General features: G+C 37.9%; 1 protein-coding gene across 3 annotated transcripts in view; it reads right to left on the bottom strand.

Moving 5' to 3' along the window:
• LOC141908444 (nondiscriminating glutamyl-tRNA synthetase EARS2, mitochondrial-like) overlaps positions 1 to 18,366 on the bottom strand; it is a 30,245-nt gene extending 11,879 nt beyond the window's left edge. Inside the window, exons 1-7 of one of the 3 annotated variants that reach the window (XM_074798494.1) lie at positions 18,076 to 18,365; positions 8,725 to 8,906; positions 8,279 to 8,351; positions 7,526 to 7,611; positions 5,552 to 5,722; positions 4,372 to 4,452; positions 3,815 to 3,907 (exon numbers count right to left, since the gene is read on the bottom strand). In XM_074798494.1, coding sequence (XP_074654595.1) covers positions 3,815 to 3,907; positions 4,372 to 4,452; positions 5,552 to 5,722; positions 7,526 to 7,611; positions 8,279 to 8,351; positions 8,725 to 8,901 — 681 coding nt within the window. In that variant the 5' untranslated portion in view covers positions 8,902 to 8,906; positions 18,076 to 18,365. Of the gene's footprint in view, positions 1 to 3,814; positions 3,908 to 4,371; positions 4,453 to 5,551; positions 5,723 to 7,525; positions 7,612 to 8,278; positions 8,352 to 8,724; positions 8,907 to 12,146; positions 12,309 to 18,075 lie in introns of those variants that run through there. The other 2 variants (XM_074798495.1, XM_074798496.1) reach the window with 2 other exon arrangements.

Consider the following 18,366-nt stretch of genomic DNA (forward strand, 5'->3'; position numbering starts at 1 on the left):
CTCCTGCCCCCACTTCGGCCTCATTTCCACCGGCTGATGAGATAGATGCGGTTTGTGAACGAATTTCAGTCGGTATCCTTATCTATATCCGTATCCGTATCTATTCAGTCGGTAGTCGATCTTTGTAGCCCAAGTGTCGCCAAATTTTTCTAGCCAGTGGGAAGAGGCGTCTTGAAGGCAAGAGCCCACTGGCCTGACATCTTCAACGGGTACCTGTGTTGGCGCGGCCACGAAAGGGTCGATTGAAGCCCCTACGTAATCTAGCCCTACCCCTTTGGGGATTGTCACTGTAAGAACTTTGAGAATAACTGACATAGTTCAAATTGTTATTGTTGTCGCTTTGAGCTCCCTTGGAGCTTGTCCAACCCGCTTTTTGTAGCTTAATTTGCTGTTGACTTGAGATTGATTGTATCCGGGCTGATTTGCCGGTGAGTTTCTGTAGGTAGAGTTGCCGGCGTAATAACTAGGCTTTTTTTATGTCTTCCATGACTGCCTACCGGCCTTAGCCTGAGATTCTCTGATCTTGGTGGCCTCCGCATCGGCGGATGCGCAGCATCCAGAGAAAACCCGTGAGGAATTGCCCAGCGGTGCTCTGTATAGAGCTACTTTCACCGGGTCTGGAAGTTTGGAGTCGGCCAACAAGCTATATCTATTGATCAAGGCTAGGTTAGCCTGGATCCTTATACCCAAAGGTACTTGGTGACACAACGCCTTGGCCATAGACTGTAGAATTCTCTCTATGGTCGCCACGTGTTCGGACATTGTCTCTGGATCCGGATTATCCTGGACTAGTTGAGACTTTACTTTTTCTAACTCGCCGTGCATGGCAACCAGTGAAATGTCTTGGAAAGACGCGATTTGACAAATGCTACGAGCTAATTGGTTCAACGCTCCCATTGCTTGTTTTGGTAAAGTGAAGGAGGGCGGTGGTTTTTTGGGTAGTCCTATCGTGGTTGACCCATCGGAGTCTAACTCAAAGTGTGGTTTGAATCCGGGATCATCAGCACCTGGTGTGGCGTAATAATAAGTCTTGTACCCCGATATGGGAGGATACAACGGAGAGAAAAATTTTGAATCCTTCATGCCTGCCTCTAATGGAGGATAAGACCAAGTATTGTCTGTACGCTTACCACCCCACAGTGTCGTGTCCAAAGTCTCACGCCATTCTTCTCTATATGCAGAATGTGGTGCTAAAACTAACTCTTCGGTGTCATTGGATGGACTGAAGATTTTGGCGGCCGACCCTCTAGGCTGGGTTGTTTTAGGTTTGGCCTTGGTACCTCCGTACCGGGAGAAAACTTCTTTTACTAAGTCCTTGAATGGAATGTCTCCCGTCTCTTCCATTGTGGATGGTGACGGAGAGCACGATCTGTGCATGTCTCCGTCCCTGGATAGACCAGGATCTTCTGGATCATGAGATTTTTCCTCGTCAGAAAAATCGTTGACATCATCCAACCCATCTGTTGGGTTGCAGGACAGCCCTGTTGGCACTGATGGAGGCTTGGGGCCCGGGGTTTCCTTACCTTTTAGTTGTTCCTTAAGGGAAGCGATCTCCTGCGAGAATATCGCTAGCATATTCTTGATGTCACTAGAGTCAGACGGCTTATCAGTCGGTGATCTAGAACGTGAGCGACGACGTTGTTGCTTATGAGCACGCTTGTGCCTACGCCTGGTAGGTGACGGAGAATAGGTTCGACTTACTCTAGAACGGGACCTAGAACGAGACCTTGACCCAGAGCTGGGGTCAGACGGTGAACGACGTCGTTTTTTATTAGAGCGCTGGTGCCTACGTCTAGTAGGAGACGAAGAGTCGGACCGACTAAATCTCGATCGGGACCTGGACCTAGACACGGATCGTCCCGGATCATTGCCCTGTTTCCGAGTATCCGGGCATTAAGGTGTATCAACCTTGCCCGATGAGGACGCTGGGGTCTTAGAAGGTGTATCAACCTTGCCCAAACGTTTAAATCTCGGTCCCCTAGGGGAACTGGAGACGTCGTGATCCGACATGTTAAACCCTAAAATAAGCTGAAATGAAGGGTTAATTATCTATACGATTTTTAGTACAGATTATTAATTTTCGTGAATGATGATACGGAAATCAATTACGTTGAATGATAATTATTAAATATATAAGGCGGGAGGAGCCGCTAAGAAAACAGCACGGCGCTGCCGCGAAACCGGAAGTAGAAAACCGGTGGCAAAATGTTGAAATGCGCATAAATTAAAAACGATCTCACCCGAAGTTCGACTTCTATTCCGAGATCAATCACTCTTATGTCTGTTTCTTATATCAATTAGAACGGATGTCCGATCCAACACGAAGAATTTTAACCGATTTACGAGCACTGCCGAAACACGTTCTCTAGAGAACAAGCGCCAAGCAAAAAGATGATGGCGTCTCGCCAGATGGCGCTATGTTACGGCGCCCCTACCAAAAGTCGATTCAGGCGTTATCTGCCTAGCCAAAAGCAATATGGCTATAGTGTATTTTCCCAGGGAATGTATTCGAAGTAATACGTTATAGGTTTGTTTTAAATGGTTTGGGGTAGAAACGTTTTTTTTGTATCTTGTATTATGGCGAGTAAATTCTACTTACAGCTTTCTTTTGTAAGATTTCTAAACGTTTGAGGGTGGATGGGTATGTAGAACCCCAAGCAATATTGCAATAACTAAGATGACAGTAGATAAAAGAGTTATACAATTTAAGAATTGATTTGGTCAAAAATTGATTTAGTCTGCCAATGAACCGTGATAATTTGGTGCATAGGACATTAATATGGGATTTCCAGGAAAGTTTATCGTCTATGATGAGACCTAGAAATTTAGTTTCTGAGACTTGTGTGATTGGAATATTATCAATGCTTCATACATTTAAATTATTAGAGTTTTTATGTCGAGGAAAACATTGGCATCATCACCAAACATGATTGAATTAAGGATTTTTGACGCTTTTTCAAGGTCATTAATATATAAAATAAATAATGTTGGTCACAAAATCGAACCTTGCGGGACACCACATTTGACTGGAACCAGAGATGTGGTATGCCTCCAATACCAAAATGATATAGTTTGGATAAAAGAATGTTATGATCTACCGTGTCAAAAGCACGAGAAAGGTCTAAATATGCACCAACAATAGAGTGACCATCCTCTAAATAATTTATAAGTTTATCTAAAATAGCAGTAACAGCCATGTATGTACTGTGATTTTTCCTGAAGCCAAATTGACATGTAGATATTACCTTATATTTGTCTAAGAATTTGATAAGTCTAACAAAAACAATTTTTTCCAATATTTTCGATATGCATGGTAAAACTGATATTGGCCTATAATTAGAAAATTTTCGGTTATCCCCAGTCTTATAAATAGGTACAATTTTTGAGGTTTTAAACAAATCACTTAAAGAAAACTAAGGGTCTAGGGATACCATGGGTTAAATGCTTGATAGTCTGGCAATTGCAATATTCAATGCCCCTGAACAAATACAGCAATCAATGACCTTTAAACTAACAATACTCGTAGAGCATTTATGAGCGACCATTTTGCCACAGAATGTGGTTACAAAATGTGCATGGGTAATAACACATTTTTGATGCCCTCTGGTGAACAACACAGAAACCAATGACCTTGAAACTCACAATGATCATACAAAATAGCATGAGCTACTTATTTACAATTGATTGTGATCACAAAAAATGCATAGAAGCAATATAAATAGACAAATAGTATATAATTCGATATCATACTACTCCCCAGATAATACAAATACAGCAGGCTTAAAATACTTTTAGCTTAAAATACTTTACTTACAACGCCTCGAAGGACGTGGGATATATCCATCAAATGATCATCAACAACATTAGCAAAATGATAGGTCGGAAAACCATCAGCCTTCACAAGCACCTAACAGAGGAATAGATATACACAAGTATAGAAAATATTCTTAATTACAATTTTCAAACTTAATCAATGAGATGGTTTTCTTTTGCATTATTTTTGTATATATGTAAAATATGGATATTTTTTGTATATATGTAAAATATAACAGTAAAAAATTTTACAGTACATACTGGTAGGTACCATTTTTCAGAACTTAGAATTTACCAATTAAGGATGAAGATTCAGTGTATTCATGTTGCCAGCCAATAAGGAACCATGGCATTCTAATTGCTGGTACAGTAATGGCAAATGGTATCAGCTATAAGATTAGTTATAGTGGCAATGGCTATGGAATTAAAATTTACAAGGATTGATTGTTGAAATTTCTAATTGGCACCCACAAAATAATTCAATATACTGGTAATTGAATCCTCAATAATCTACAAGAACTTTGACTTCTGTGATGTCAATTAGATTTAAAGACTTACAGGATCACCCTCAACTTCTGCAATGTTTTGATGTATTGGTCCATACACGAGATCTTGCCATGCTTCTTCATACGGCTCTAACTAAAAAAAAAGACATACAAGAGTATACAATAAACTTTAATGCCTCAAAATCTAAATGTACATAATACATAAGATAGGCACTTTTCATGAGTGATCCAGATTTGCTTGGATTACAGTAAACAGCCAAAACAATCCCAATCGTGGTTCATCAACTTTTTATAGGCGATCTTGCATTTTGTTGGTCAAATCAGTCTACAGCCTAATTGATCTATAGCTAAGCCCATACACACATGAATGTAAAGCTACTGAAAATTGACCAACAATTTTGATAGTGTCACGCATAATTTATGTCCTGTACGCTCAAGAGGGAAGGATTGAGGGAGGTTGTGTCCTGAAAATTCATACAAAAGCGTACCCACAAAATAAAATCCAGGGGCTGATTCCTTAGATGAAACGTTAAGTCGAAAAATGTTCTTAAATTTTAAGAATGGTCTTAAGTTGTTAGATTAGTTATAGAACTAAGATGGTCTTAAATTGGTCTTAAGTCTAAGCAATGACTATGGAACTAGGCCCTGGGGTTCAAAAGTTGGTTGAAGATAACCGGCGGATTGGTTATCTCAATCAAACTTTTGAGCAACTGGCCCCAGTTATTGAATATTTCGAATATTGAGGTAATCTCCCATATCGATATTCCAAGGAGGGTCTAAAAGATGTACTTAAAACATACATGTTGAAGGAGGGAGTAAGGAATTGAAATTTAGGGGCATACATATTCGATACACGTTGTCTCTAAAGCTAGGGGCACACGGGCGTAGATTTCACCTGATCGCAATCATTAAATTTCTGTGCGAATTTATAAGCCTGATACGAGTTGCACACGTAGTGATCAAACCGAAGTTCAGACGATGTGCACTGCTAAGCGGGAAACGAATCACACGATTTCAACAATGCATCCTATTTATTGGTTGATAAAAATAGATCGCTCAGCCGAATATGCTGAGGAGGGGCGGACGAGTGAATAAGCAGGCGATCCGTTCACCGGCGTAAAAAGTCAAGCAAAAATATCAAACATGTTTGATATATTTGGGTGATATATGAATTTTTATGCCAACAGGAGAAAAAATACGCTTGTGCCCCTACCTTATTGGAGAATACTTACTTTGAATCGCAGCACATATGGAATTCTGTCCTTCAGTTTATTTGCTACATCGCTGTCACTGATGTGGCGACATTTGTTGTCATATTTTGGAACTTCGCCTCTGCGACCTGCCTCTTTACGTAACAGTTCCAAACGTTTTGTCGTACAGAAACATTTGTACACCATTCCACTCTAGAAATTTGCATCAAAAATATGCTAAACTTACTACAGCGTTTTCATTTCTCATTTACCATCACTAAGGGTTAAACAGATTAAGTTTCAGGACAGGATAACTCAACAAATGATGGCAATTTTCCTCTTATTATTTGAAAATTCTATGGTGCACATACCTTTATCTTAGGCTACCTATGTCAAATAATTTTCCAGTTACAGATGAGAACTGATGAGACTTAAGATGCCTTTACGATGGCCATTGATTGCGTAGAGATTGACTGATCAAAAAACCCTTTTGTAAGTTTCATTCCCAAAGTACATGTATACCCATTAAAGATTTTAATAAAGAATGGCATAAAGAAGCTAGCTACATGTCACACCAAAATGACAGGCATCTTGTTTCCAAAAGATGATACATACTGGGGTATACATATAGATCATCAAAATAATTGATCAAAGTGTCTTTAAGATTTCCCTTGACAACATCCAAAATGTGTAAAAAGTGCTGATTTCAGCTATTGACAATGGCTGCCAGTCAATAATCTTAATTTTGACCAGTTTTCGCACTGCAGATGCGCCTAGGGTAGATGCACGTATTAACCAAATATCAAGAAAATCTTCCAACTTTTCGATTCATTGCACGTTATCATGTTGTATAGCTATAAATTGTGGTACGTGATTTCCCGTACCCTATGGGACCTAACTGGGTCCTTCAATCGCCTACTGAAGATGTCTTGTGCCCTTGGAAGCCCCAGATAACCGAACTATAGATAGCAAACAAATATGTGGAGAAGTTTAATTGCCGGTCGTGAAATAAGGATCATTCAATGATGTACGAATATCATGCGGTATTTAAGATTTGACGCCGTGGATGCCAAAGGTTACAGATAGGAAACAACTAAATTGCCCGTGAAGTTAGCTGGACGTATCGGCCCCACTCCGCGCGGGTGCGCCACCGCGCGGGATTTACGCGAAGCAGCAAACACAAACATGGCCACTCTCTCAATTTTCAATGATAGAAATCGTGTGTGCATTTCAATTATTTCGGCTGTTAGGGTTTTAAGGCACAATATAAGTTGATGATGTGATATGGCGATGTTAATTAATGATAATTCCGCAGTGAAGCTAGTCACGAACGGTGCCGATTGAGTGTACAGCTGCCAAAAACACTGAAATGTGCGTAGTTGCGTAACTATTTGCAGTGAATTGCAGACGAAACAAGAAGCCTTAACGGCCAGTTAAAAAAAAATAATAACAATCGCAATTGTAAAATAAAAATGAGATAGAACCTAAGTTAAAATTCTGGCCATTTCTAAAATGTTATTACTAATTTTTAGTCAGTGCGGAACGTTTAGTTTTCCAACAATAATGAGGGGTGGTAGGTAGTCATGCAATTCAAGTCATCATTTATTACACGTTACTTCCGTGTTGTTGAAAATCTCGCGAGTCCTGGACCAAACCCCATTGAACAATGTGATCTGTGTGCTGGCCACAAATGCACACAGATCACACTACACTACCCATTACACACTCCAGTACCCACAGCTTTCATAAATCCATCCAAATATTTAGAGTGTCTTTCTTCCTGGATCATTTTATAATGTATAAATATTATGTGAAACTGAAGATGTCTTGTGCTCGTGGAAGCCGTAGGTAACAGAACTACATATATAATACATTCTTATCTGGATGAATTTCATCGACCCAAAGTTATACGAATTAGGCATTAGCAGACTGAACGGACTATAGTTCACAAAGTTCATAGTGCAAAATCATTTTGCAATCGTCCCTTTTTTATGCACACTCGTGAACAATACATACCTCTTCTAGTTTCTTTATATATTGTTGATAGTGGTTGAGTCTTAACGACTGTACATATGGAGCATATCGACCGCCATCGACCGGACCTAAAAAGATGACTGACAGACTATTCACACTGACTTCAATGAAAATGAATCAGACAACACCAATGCCTGACTTGAGATTGTTTTAACTAAAGAGGCTTTGATCATCAAATTTATAGAAAAGCCACAATTGTTTCAAAATGTTTCCCATTCATTTTAAGATTTTTTTAGATAAACCAGCTGCCATTTGTTATGCTATGTTACCTTGTTTGCTATTTCAAGCACAATTTGAGTGATTTGTTTAAAATTGACTTTGATGTTTGTATCAGTCTAAGGTAGCAATAATGTTAACCCGACAAAATTTGACAGAATATCTAAATACATCATGGTATGAGAAAAATTCAACTGTTTGCCATCTTATGGATATTCAACTTTTCAAACTCTTTACCAAGGATTTACTTTCACACTTAGTTTCAAAAATGCAGATTTTTTTCCGTCATACAAAGGCATTTCCAAACAACTGAAGAATCTCTGCTCAGAAATCCTACATAATTTGAATTTGTTCTTTAGTTACTCAAGTTTACTCAAGTATAACTTGAATCCAAAGCAAGTACGCTTTGAGTAAGCCTATTTCTATACCAAATGTATTTCCAGCCACCTGGAGGAAATTCCAACTCAATTCATTCCAGTAGATTGATGAATTTTACAGCCTTCAACATGAAATTCTTACCCTCATCAACTTGAATTCCAACCCAAGATAAAATATCCGTTAGCTTTTCCATAGCGCCAGGAACTAGACGTACCTGGAAATTTAGAATACTAGATTTAAATATTTTTGAAAGGACCATCTGAAAATTCATGAATATTTTCCTAACATCATGAAAATACATCAAACAAATAAAAAATTATCTCATTGCTTTTAACAATCTTGGAAGAAAGTGAATTCTTAAAATCTGACAACATTAAAATCCCACAATCATAAATTGTCTGAATTAAATACATCATGAAATATTTTGGGTGGTTTGTCAGTCTTTAAAATAAATATCTAAAAAAAAAAATTTTCAGATTGACGAAGTGTGGAAAAACTTCAAGATTTTTAAAAATTTTACTTAAAGATTATTTCAGTCGATTAATAATTGTGGGATTTGTATGTTTTTGTCATGAAAGAAAGCTTACCTGATCTGTGTCTTCAATGCGTAGTAAAAATTTTCCATCATGAGATTTGGCAAATAAGTAGTTGTACAGCGCAGTTCTGAGACCACCTAAATGTAATATACCGGTCGGACTAGGGGCAAATCTAACCCTGACATGACACTGCGTCGACAGGTATCTTCGAATACTGTATGTCCACATGTTTTCTGAAATAACATATAATGGACTTCACCGTTACATCACACATCAGTTTGATGAACATTTTTTCACCACCTTACACATTTGGCTTTTAACAATAAAATACCAGGGTTTTTCTGACATAAAATCTATAAAATTTTTCCCATCATTTCCAGATTTTTCACATCAGGTTTTTAGTACAATAACCTGATTCAAAATGGATTTGCAGCCGTGAACTGCTAGCTGTCGTTACCTTTATAACGCTTTCGTACTATTTGTGAGATCGAAAGTTTAGTTTGAATCGATCACACTTCCTTAGGTAGGCTTGCGTCATTTAAGGAACCCGAGAGACAAGTTGCGAGATGGATGTCGGTCATTGACAGTTACGATTATGAAATTGAGCACCGACCAGGCACAGTCACATGAAAGCTGAGGGTCTGTATCGCAGGGAAGGTTCCCAATGTGTCAGTATTAGCTAACGCAACAGCAGTGGTGATGAAAGTGATGAATTTCCACAGTCTGTCTTATGTACTTTATCTCATTGGTCAACAGCCCGCATGAGAACTGCTCAGGGTGACCCCGAGTTCAAATGGTTGATTACTGAATTTAAGTCAGGTTCTTCAGATGCAAGATTCAGGTTCTTCCGATTTTCTATAACAGATGTCAGGTCAACAAGTTCTATTGTGCCAGGTGGAAGTCTCTTTTCATGGTGGATGCGTTACTCCATATAGTCAACAAGTGGGAAGGTCTTCCCAGTTCTGTATTGCTGTTACTGCCTAAAGTGTACAGAGTTGAGTTCTTGCAGTTCTTTTCATGGCTCTTCAACTTCTGGTCATAACGGGGTAAAACGTACTTTGACTAGTGATCACGCACAATACTTATGGCATGAAATTGAATCAGGTTATGGTGCCAGTTCCAATTGCAATATGAAAAACGTGTAAGCCACACGTTCCAATGTTGAGTAGAGGATTTGAATTTTCATGTTTTAGTTATTTCACGATATCCCTTTCAAATTTCAAGTTTACGTTTGGTACATCCATCGAGAGTGGTATCAGGTTCTTTAAATCTAATTTGGTTACATAGGATTTGAACTCATGTAATTAGATTCTAACGTCACAGTGTCCAATGAATTGAGATCCATAAAAGCGAGTATCAACATGACCATTTTTCCAGTATCTGACCCATACATCCATGCTTCATTTGAGTATATGTTTATGTATTTAGTGATTTGTCAAATAGTAGGACATACTCATCTGCCGTCAAGCAGACCACTGAAGCAGATAAATATAGTCCAATACCAACGTTGACTGTATACAGACACTTATCTTTACCAAGACTATACTTGGCACAATCTTTAAACATGCTGATAGTTTGCTTTTATTTTCCAATGATTTTTATGGATAATGACACTCTACAGCATCAATCAATATTTCAACTACTTTACTGCTTGGTTATGGACAGATGCCCAGAGGACACATATACACGGATACTACAAAGTTCAGCATCGCACAGCTTTGAATCCCTTAGAATAACACACACGCATGTGCGGCAGTCAATTCCTAACGAAAGCATTGAAATACATCTATAATGAATGTATTTCAACTGATTCAATTTTTCTTTATCGTCTGTCAATCACTCTCTTGCAAAGCATGCTGGTTAAACTAGGGGTCCAGGGACACCATGCCCACTTGGGAAGTCGTTTCAAATGCTCAACAATCTAACAATTTCTAGATTCAACGCCCCCTGGTGACCATATACAAAAACCAATGACCTTGAAACTCACCACAATCATAAAACATGTCAGCAGCTACGATTTTGTAATTGATTGTGATAACAAAATATGCTTCGTTACCAATTTAATATGTAAATACTAAGTTATTCTACTATTCAACGCCCCCTGGTGACCATATTCAAAACCCAATAACCTTGTAACTCACCACATACTCATACAACATGTCATGAACTACAACTTTGCAATTGATCATGGTAACAAAATATGCCTAGGTACCAATCTAATAAGGAAATACTAGGTTATTCTACTATTCAACGCCCCCTGGTGACCATATAAAATAGCTAATTTCCTTAAAACTCACCACAATCATAGACGATGTCATAAGCTACAACTTTGCAATCGATTGTGGGAACAAAATATGTGTTGGTACAAATATAATATAGAAATACTAAGATATTGTATTATTCAACGCCCCCTGGTGGCCATATACAAAAACCAATGCACTTGAAACTCACCACAATCATAGAACACATTAAAAGCTACAACTTTCTAATTCATTGTTGTAACAAAATATGCTTAGGTATCAATATAATGTCGAGAAACTTTTTCCCACCTACAAATGAGTACTGATGACACCAAGATGGCCACCAATTGCGCCATAATTGGCTGATCAAAAATACCTGTCTCAGGTATAAAACATCCATTTCCAAAGAATACCCATCAGCAATTGCAATGAGAAATAGCAAACCAGTAGGAAGCTACAGGACTCAGAATTTGCGACAAAATTGACATTTTTGGGCACTTACAAGGTTATAGGACGACCATCTTGAGTCCGATCGACCCAATTTTTGTTATGCTGATGGGCCCTGGGAGGGTTCAAATATATACAAAAGATCAAGGTAATTGAATAAGGCGTCTTCAAAATTTCCCTCAAAAACGTGTAAAAAGTGCTGATTTTGGCGAACAACAGCACTAGGATAGCTTTATAATGCAACGTGTGAGCCGCTGTTATTGACACTAAAGCAGCTGACCTAATTATGAAATATACATAGCCGCAGGTATAAATTAAACCTAACGCAAATATATTTTCCGATTAACTAACTAGAGCTGCATCAACATCCCATTCAGAAAAAACATTAGTTGTTGCCCCTTCTTCACCAAATAAGGAGTTTGGTACCACTGGCCACATCTACCGCTTATTTTGAACCGACAATTCCGACTCAATCAGCCCTGTATTTAGGTGTAGGGGGGGGTGGGTTCCTGCCTTTCTGTTATTGTAAGGTCCCAAGACAAGTAGCCTAGTGTGTAGGCTACACATAGTCTGGTACATAATTAGCCGTTGTTCTACAAATCCTATGTAATACCAGTCGTTGTAGGGAACCGGGAACAACGACTGGTATTCAGCTGTTCAGACCCTGCTACACAGGGTCAGACTGGAAGGCAGGAAATGATCTTTTCAGTTTCGAACGCGCAACATAATGGAAGCCCTGAAACGACATTACGAATTACGTTTTACGAATTATGTTTTACGACTTACATTTTGGGCAATGATTTACCACTACATTTCAGTTCAATTTATCACAAGAGGTCAAGGTTGTGGTGCACTCTCCGTGTCGTGAATATTTAACTTTGGGTAGCAGGCAGAAGGCAGCACTGTATTGTGATCGGTTGTAATTTTTTGCCGAATGCTTCAACTAATAACGATGATAGATGACATTGCAGCCCAAACGCTTTGCTTTCAAATACAAATATATATTTTCATTATTAAAAGCTAAGACTTGTTCTGATCATTACAATTGAACAATTGTATCCGCACTGATATGGAGTCCGATTCCTTTTTGTCTCCATGAACCCGAATAATTTCCAGTTTTATATCGTCTTAATCATCGTGCCCTTGCCAAACAGGACAGTGTCAGTGTTTGTAATTTATCAATTAATGAATCCGGGCGTATGCCACCTGAGGCTCAATATAGGGGGAAAAAAAGCTTAGCACTTTTGTCATATTACTGTAATATAAGTAAGTAGTATAAATAATAACATTTATCTGCAATATCAAATTCTCCTTCATAATATTTCACTTCAATTTTCTTTTTTACTCCAATATAACATTTATTTAATTTACCATATATATGCTGTTTAGGTTTGCCTATGCAAACGTTCTGATGGGTATAATACCTCCATAATAATTAGTTATGGCTGGGAAATCGACCCAATTTGAACAAACAACAAGATAGGGATTGTAGAATATGAATTAGTTTATCTCATGTTTTTTTTCTAATACTAGATTTCTCTGGAAACAATTCAATATTTAGATTTTATTTGGATCACACTTGTACTTTCTCTCAAATCGCTTGCTAAAATGTTATCCCCTGTATAAAGTCGTTTTTCTAATTCATCTCATTTGACGTTGTTTCATTGTTTACTAATATCCCTTTAGAGGCTACTCATTCGACGCAAACTTCTGGGCCTCCACCTTGATTTTCCCATTTCCGTTGAATGTCTCATTGATTTACTTGAACTGTGTTCCAAAAATGTGTATTTTCATTTTAAAGGGAATTTCTTTCAACAGATTTTTGGATTTGCCATGGGGAATCCCCTCTCTCCTATTTTAGTCAATTTTTCAGACTTCACACAATTTTGATTTTGCTAATGCTGAATTAGTTTACCCTTGCAGCGATAAAACTAGAAGACTTATTTTGGAATCTGCATTAATTATTGAAAATTCGAACAACGTTGTAAACCTTAACAATGGTTTTTCACCCCATAATAAACTTATATCAAAATTCCTCTGTAAACTGGTTAAACTCAACACTTGATTTCCCCTTTGATTATTTGTTATTTGTTCTCTCATCAATTTCGTCTCTGACTTAACTTGTATTCACCTTTGTTTTAATTTAAGTGCCCCTTAGTTTGTCTTTCTTTTTACTACTGACTTTAAGTTTCATTTATATTTATACTCACTATTGTTGTTTATAATCACCCCTTAGTTTGCTTCCCTTTAATCTATTTTAGCGTGTAACTGTTTCTACGTTAATTTTCCTTTAGTTTGTATCATCTCTGATTACTTGAATTAGTCTCTTTGTCTCTGGATTGTATATATATCTCATAATTTCTGTAGTATCTCATTATTCCTGAAGATGACTATTAGGATATAGTCGAAACGTTGAAATAAACTACTATCTCGAAGTTTCATTTTCGGACTTTTTATTATCATTGTGGGATTCTCTCCTCATCGCGTCAACACGGATATTGTGTTCTACCTATCGTGATCAATTAAACCTAATTTTATATGTGTTGACTCTAACTCTATTCAACGTAAGTCTCGCATTGTTGTCCCTTTTTTAGACAAATTGAAACCCACTCTCAATGCGCTTAACACTGATATCATATTCAAGTATAATAACAAAATCTCTAGTCATTTATCCAAAAATAATACTCTGCCCAATACTCATGCCGGTGATTATAAAATCCCTTGCTCAGATTGTGATAAATTTTATACAGGTGAAACTGGTCGCTCCCTCAGCATTCGTATTAAAGAGCAGAAGAAAGATATTATTAATCAAAAACCCCAAAGTGCTGTGGCTCATATTTCAATATTTAGATTATAGAATATTAATTAGTCCTATAATCTAAGAAAACAATGAACTACATTTCGGTATACACGCTGAATTCAGTTCATGCCCATTTAATTGCAACAATGGCCTTCGAACAATACACTAAAATTAACATTATATTTTGTTTTGCTCAATCAACTACTTTTAAACGATAGAACTTTGGTTTATTTGAGTATAGCCTGTAAATTCAAACTGGGGGGGAGGACAAATTCTAAAAATTTATATTACTTATAAGTTCCTAATTGTTGTCTCTCAGGCATAAACCCATTAGATCTAGGGTCTGGAGGTATTTTGGAAACATATGAGGGTATTCCGGGTGGAGGGATTCTGGGTGTGAGATATTTGGGTGGAGGTATTTTGGGCGGAGGTATTATGACCCGGATTCGGTGCAAGCAGTTTTCATTTTAGTTATTTTTGACAATATGCACTCAATGATTTGATGGTGAACCACAGGGCCATTGGACCTTTATTTATAATCATCATTATCAAAATAATCTTCACCTAAAATATCATGATTTATATTTCTAATATGATTTTATATTCTAAATGTTGTTTATGATATCTTTTGTTACATGACATCCTTTTTCATTCTTACCTTTATATATGATTAGATATGAAATCACCATGAGTGGCTTAGAATGGGACCACAAAATGCTTAGCTTTTAGTCGAGTTACATGTAACTTGTAACATTATATATGATGGGCAGTCAGCCCCTGATATTACATATAACCTTTTATCTCAATCTGGAAAAAGTGAAATATGAGTGAAATCCCTGTTCTTCATAGTGAAACGTAAGTGAATAATTGTAACACCCTGTAACATCTGTAACGCTATATGAAACAGTAGTAACTAAAAGTGAAAAATCTGTAACGCTATATAACACACTGTAACAAGGGTGTAACAGGCTGTAACGCCCTGTAACAAGATGTGAAACCCCTGTAACTCAAAGTGTAACGCCCTGTAACACCATGTGAAACCCCTGTAACTCGAAGTGAAATATGTGTAACGCTATGTAACACCCTGTAACAAGGGTGTAACAGGCTGAAAGGTTGAGTGAAACAGGCTGTGACACTCTGTAACACCATGTGAAATCCTTGTAAATGAAATATGTGTAACGCTATGTAACACCCTGTAACAAGGGTGTAACAGGCTGTAACGCCCTGTAAAACCATGTGAAACCCCTGTAACTCAAAGTGAAATATGTGTAACGCTATGTAACACCCTGTAACAAGGGTGTAACAGGCTGAAAGGTTGAGTGAAACAGGCTGTAACACTCTGTAACACCATGTGAAATCCTTGTAAATGAAATATGTGTAACGCTATGTAACACCCTGTAACAAGGGTGTAACAGGCTGTAACGCCCCATAACGCTATATGAAACCCCTGCAACTCAAAGCACATATTTCACTTTTAGTTACTAGGGTTTCACATGGTGTTACAGGGCGTTACAGCCTTGTTACAGGGTGTTACATAGCGTTACACATATTTCACTTTGAGTTACAGGGGTTTCACATGGTGTTACGGGGCGTTACAGCCTGTTACACCATTGTTACAGGGTGTTATATAGCGTTACACATATTTCACTTTGAGTTACAGGGGTTTCACATGGTGTTACAGGGTGTTACAGCCTGTTACACCATTATTACAGGGTGTTACATAGCGTTACACATATTTCACTTTGAGTTACAGAGGTTTCACATGGTGTTACAGGGCGTTACAGCCTGTTACACCCTTGTTACGGGGTGTAACATAGCGTTACACATATTTCACTTTGAGTTACAGGGGTTTCACATGGTGTTACAGGGCGTTACAGCCCGTTACACCATTGTTACAGTGTGTTACATAGTGTAACACATATTTCACTTTGAGTTACAGGGGTTTCACATGGTGTTACAGGGCGTTACAGCCTGTTACACCCTTGTTACAGGGTGTTACATAGCGTTACACACATTTCACTTTTAGTTACTAGGGTTTCACATAGAGTTACAGGGCGTTACAGCCTGTTACACCCTTGTTACAGGGTGTTACATAGCGTTACACATATTTCACTTTTAGTTACTAGGGTTTCACATAGTGTTACAGGGCGTTACAGCCTGTTACACCCTTGTTACAGGGTGTTACATAGCGTTACACATATTTCACTTTTAGTTACTAGGGTTTCACATGGTGTTACAGGGCGTTTCAGCCTGTTACACCCTTGTTACAGGGTGTTACATAGTGTTACACATATTTCACTTTTAGTTACTAGGGTTTCACATGGTGTTACGGGGCGTTACAGCCTGTTACACCCTTGTTACAGGGTGTTACATAGCGTTACACATATTTCACTTTTAGTTACAGGGGTTTCACATGGTGTTACGGGGCGTTACAGCCTGTTACACCATTGTTACAGGGTGTTACATAGCGTTACACATATTTCACTTTGAGTTACAGGGGTTTCACATGGTGTTACAGGGCGTTACAGCCTGTTACACCATTATTACAGGGTGTTACATAGCGTTACACATATTTCACTTTGAGTTACAGGGGTTTCACATGGTGTTACAGGGCGTTACAGCCTGTTACACCATTGTTACAGTGTGTTACATAGCGTTACACATATTTCACTTTGAGTTACAGGGGTTTCAGACTTTTATTGCATTAGGATATTTGCATTCTTTGACAGTTTCGCAAAGTAGATTATATGAGGTTACAACGCGAAAATATCCTTTTGGCTTTCCAAAAATGAAGTACGACCTAATGTTACATGTTACTTGTAACTTGATGGGAAGTTAAGCATTTCTCTGTCCCATTTTAAGCCTTATATAGAAATCACCAGAACATAATTCTTCAGTATCTTCACTAGATAATCTATCTTCACCGATAATCATACATATATATGAAATTATTAGAGAAATAGGGAATATATGTTTTCATATCAGAGGTTGAAGAGGAGAATTAGAAAATATGAAAATATTTAATGAAACTATCATATACCAACGTATTTACTAGACAGATTTCATAGATTACGAACCATGATTTTTGATTATATATATTTTCATATATCACTTTTATGCTTATATTCTATCCCTTTTTTTCTGTACCGTATATATGCTGTGTGATATTACTCACTAGATCATTCTTTTTATTTACAGAAAATGTTATGTACCTGCAGAGCAGAATACTGGTCTGGCATGGTTTTCAGAAGTTGTGCCGCAATTTTCCGGGCTTGTTTTTAATGACAAAGCCAGTGGATTATTTAGGGATCATCTGTTCACCAAGTGTGAGGTAACTATTTTCATCATAATATGACTTGGTTCACCAACAATGTACAAATAGGTGTATGAATTAGTCCTATTCTAGCTAATCTATTTCTAGAACATGAGTCTGAAATATTGCCATTTTTCACTGATATTCTCTTTAACTTTTGTCATTTAACTTATATTCAATGTTATTTCGATTGTAGTGCCAGATTGCAGTTAGTCTTTTTTTATATCTTATTGGTTTGTTGCATGGTCTTTCCTTACAGGCATTTCAGTCAATGCAACATAAAAAACTTCAGCTTTCTCACATTGTTGGGCAGCAAAACAAGCCAGTGTGGGTTTTAGGCCCTGATCTACAAGTGGACTCTAGTGGTGATAGGATAGCCATCGAAGACCAAGAGTACTTCTGGTTGGGGTGTGTATGCATTTTGTTTTCTGTCTGTTGAGTCATAGTGTAATGTACTGACTTGCAGATTGATGTTTTGATGTTTTTCTTCCAGTTATAATAAGAATGTCTTGTTAAACCCGTGCCCGGTAACACTTGGTGGCCAGGAGGCTCTTGAACGCGTGTGGGGGTTGGCCCCCGATGGAAAAAACAGAGTGCCGTACCTCTTAACTATGGCTGCAGCAGCTACAGCTCTTCATTCAAGGACACTGCGTTCGAAATATGGTGTTCAACCAACATTCATCCTATTTTCAAAAGAAACAGGGACTGGTGAGTACTGCATGAAATATGTTTTCAAAATTGAATAGGTGATTATGATTGTGTTCAATGATTCTACATTCTTTATAGGGAAAACAACAGCTATGACAGCGGCACTGTCAATGTGTGGCGCAATGCATAACATTTTTTCGAATGCCACCTCCACCGCCTACATTTTGCAAAAGGCAGCTAATACC

This window comes from Tubulanus polymorphus, chromosome 7 (assembly GCF_964204645.1).
Source record: "Tubulanus polymorphus chromosome 7, tnTubPoly1.2, whole genome shotgun sequence".
Classification (NCBI taxonomy): Eukaryota; Metazoa; Nemertea; class Palaeonemertea; order Tubulaniformes; family Tubulanidae; genus Tubulanus; species Tubulanus polymorphus.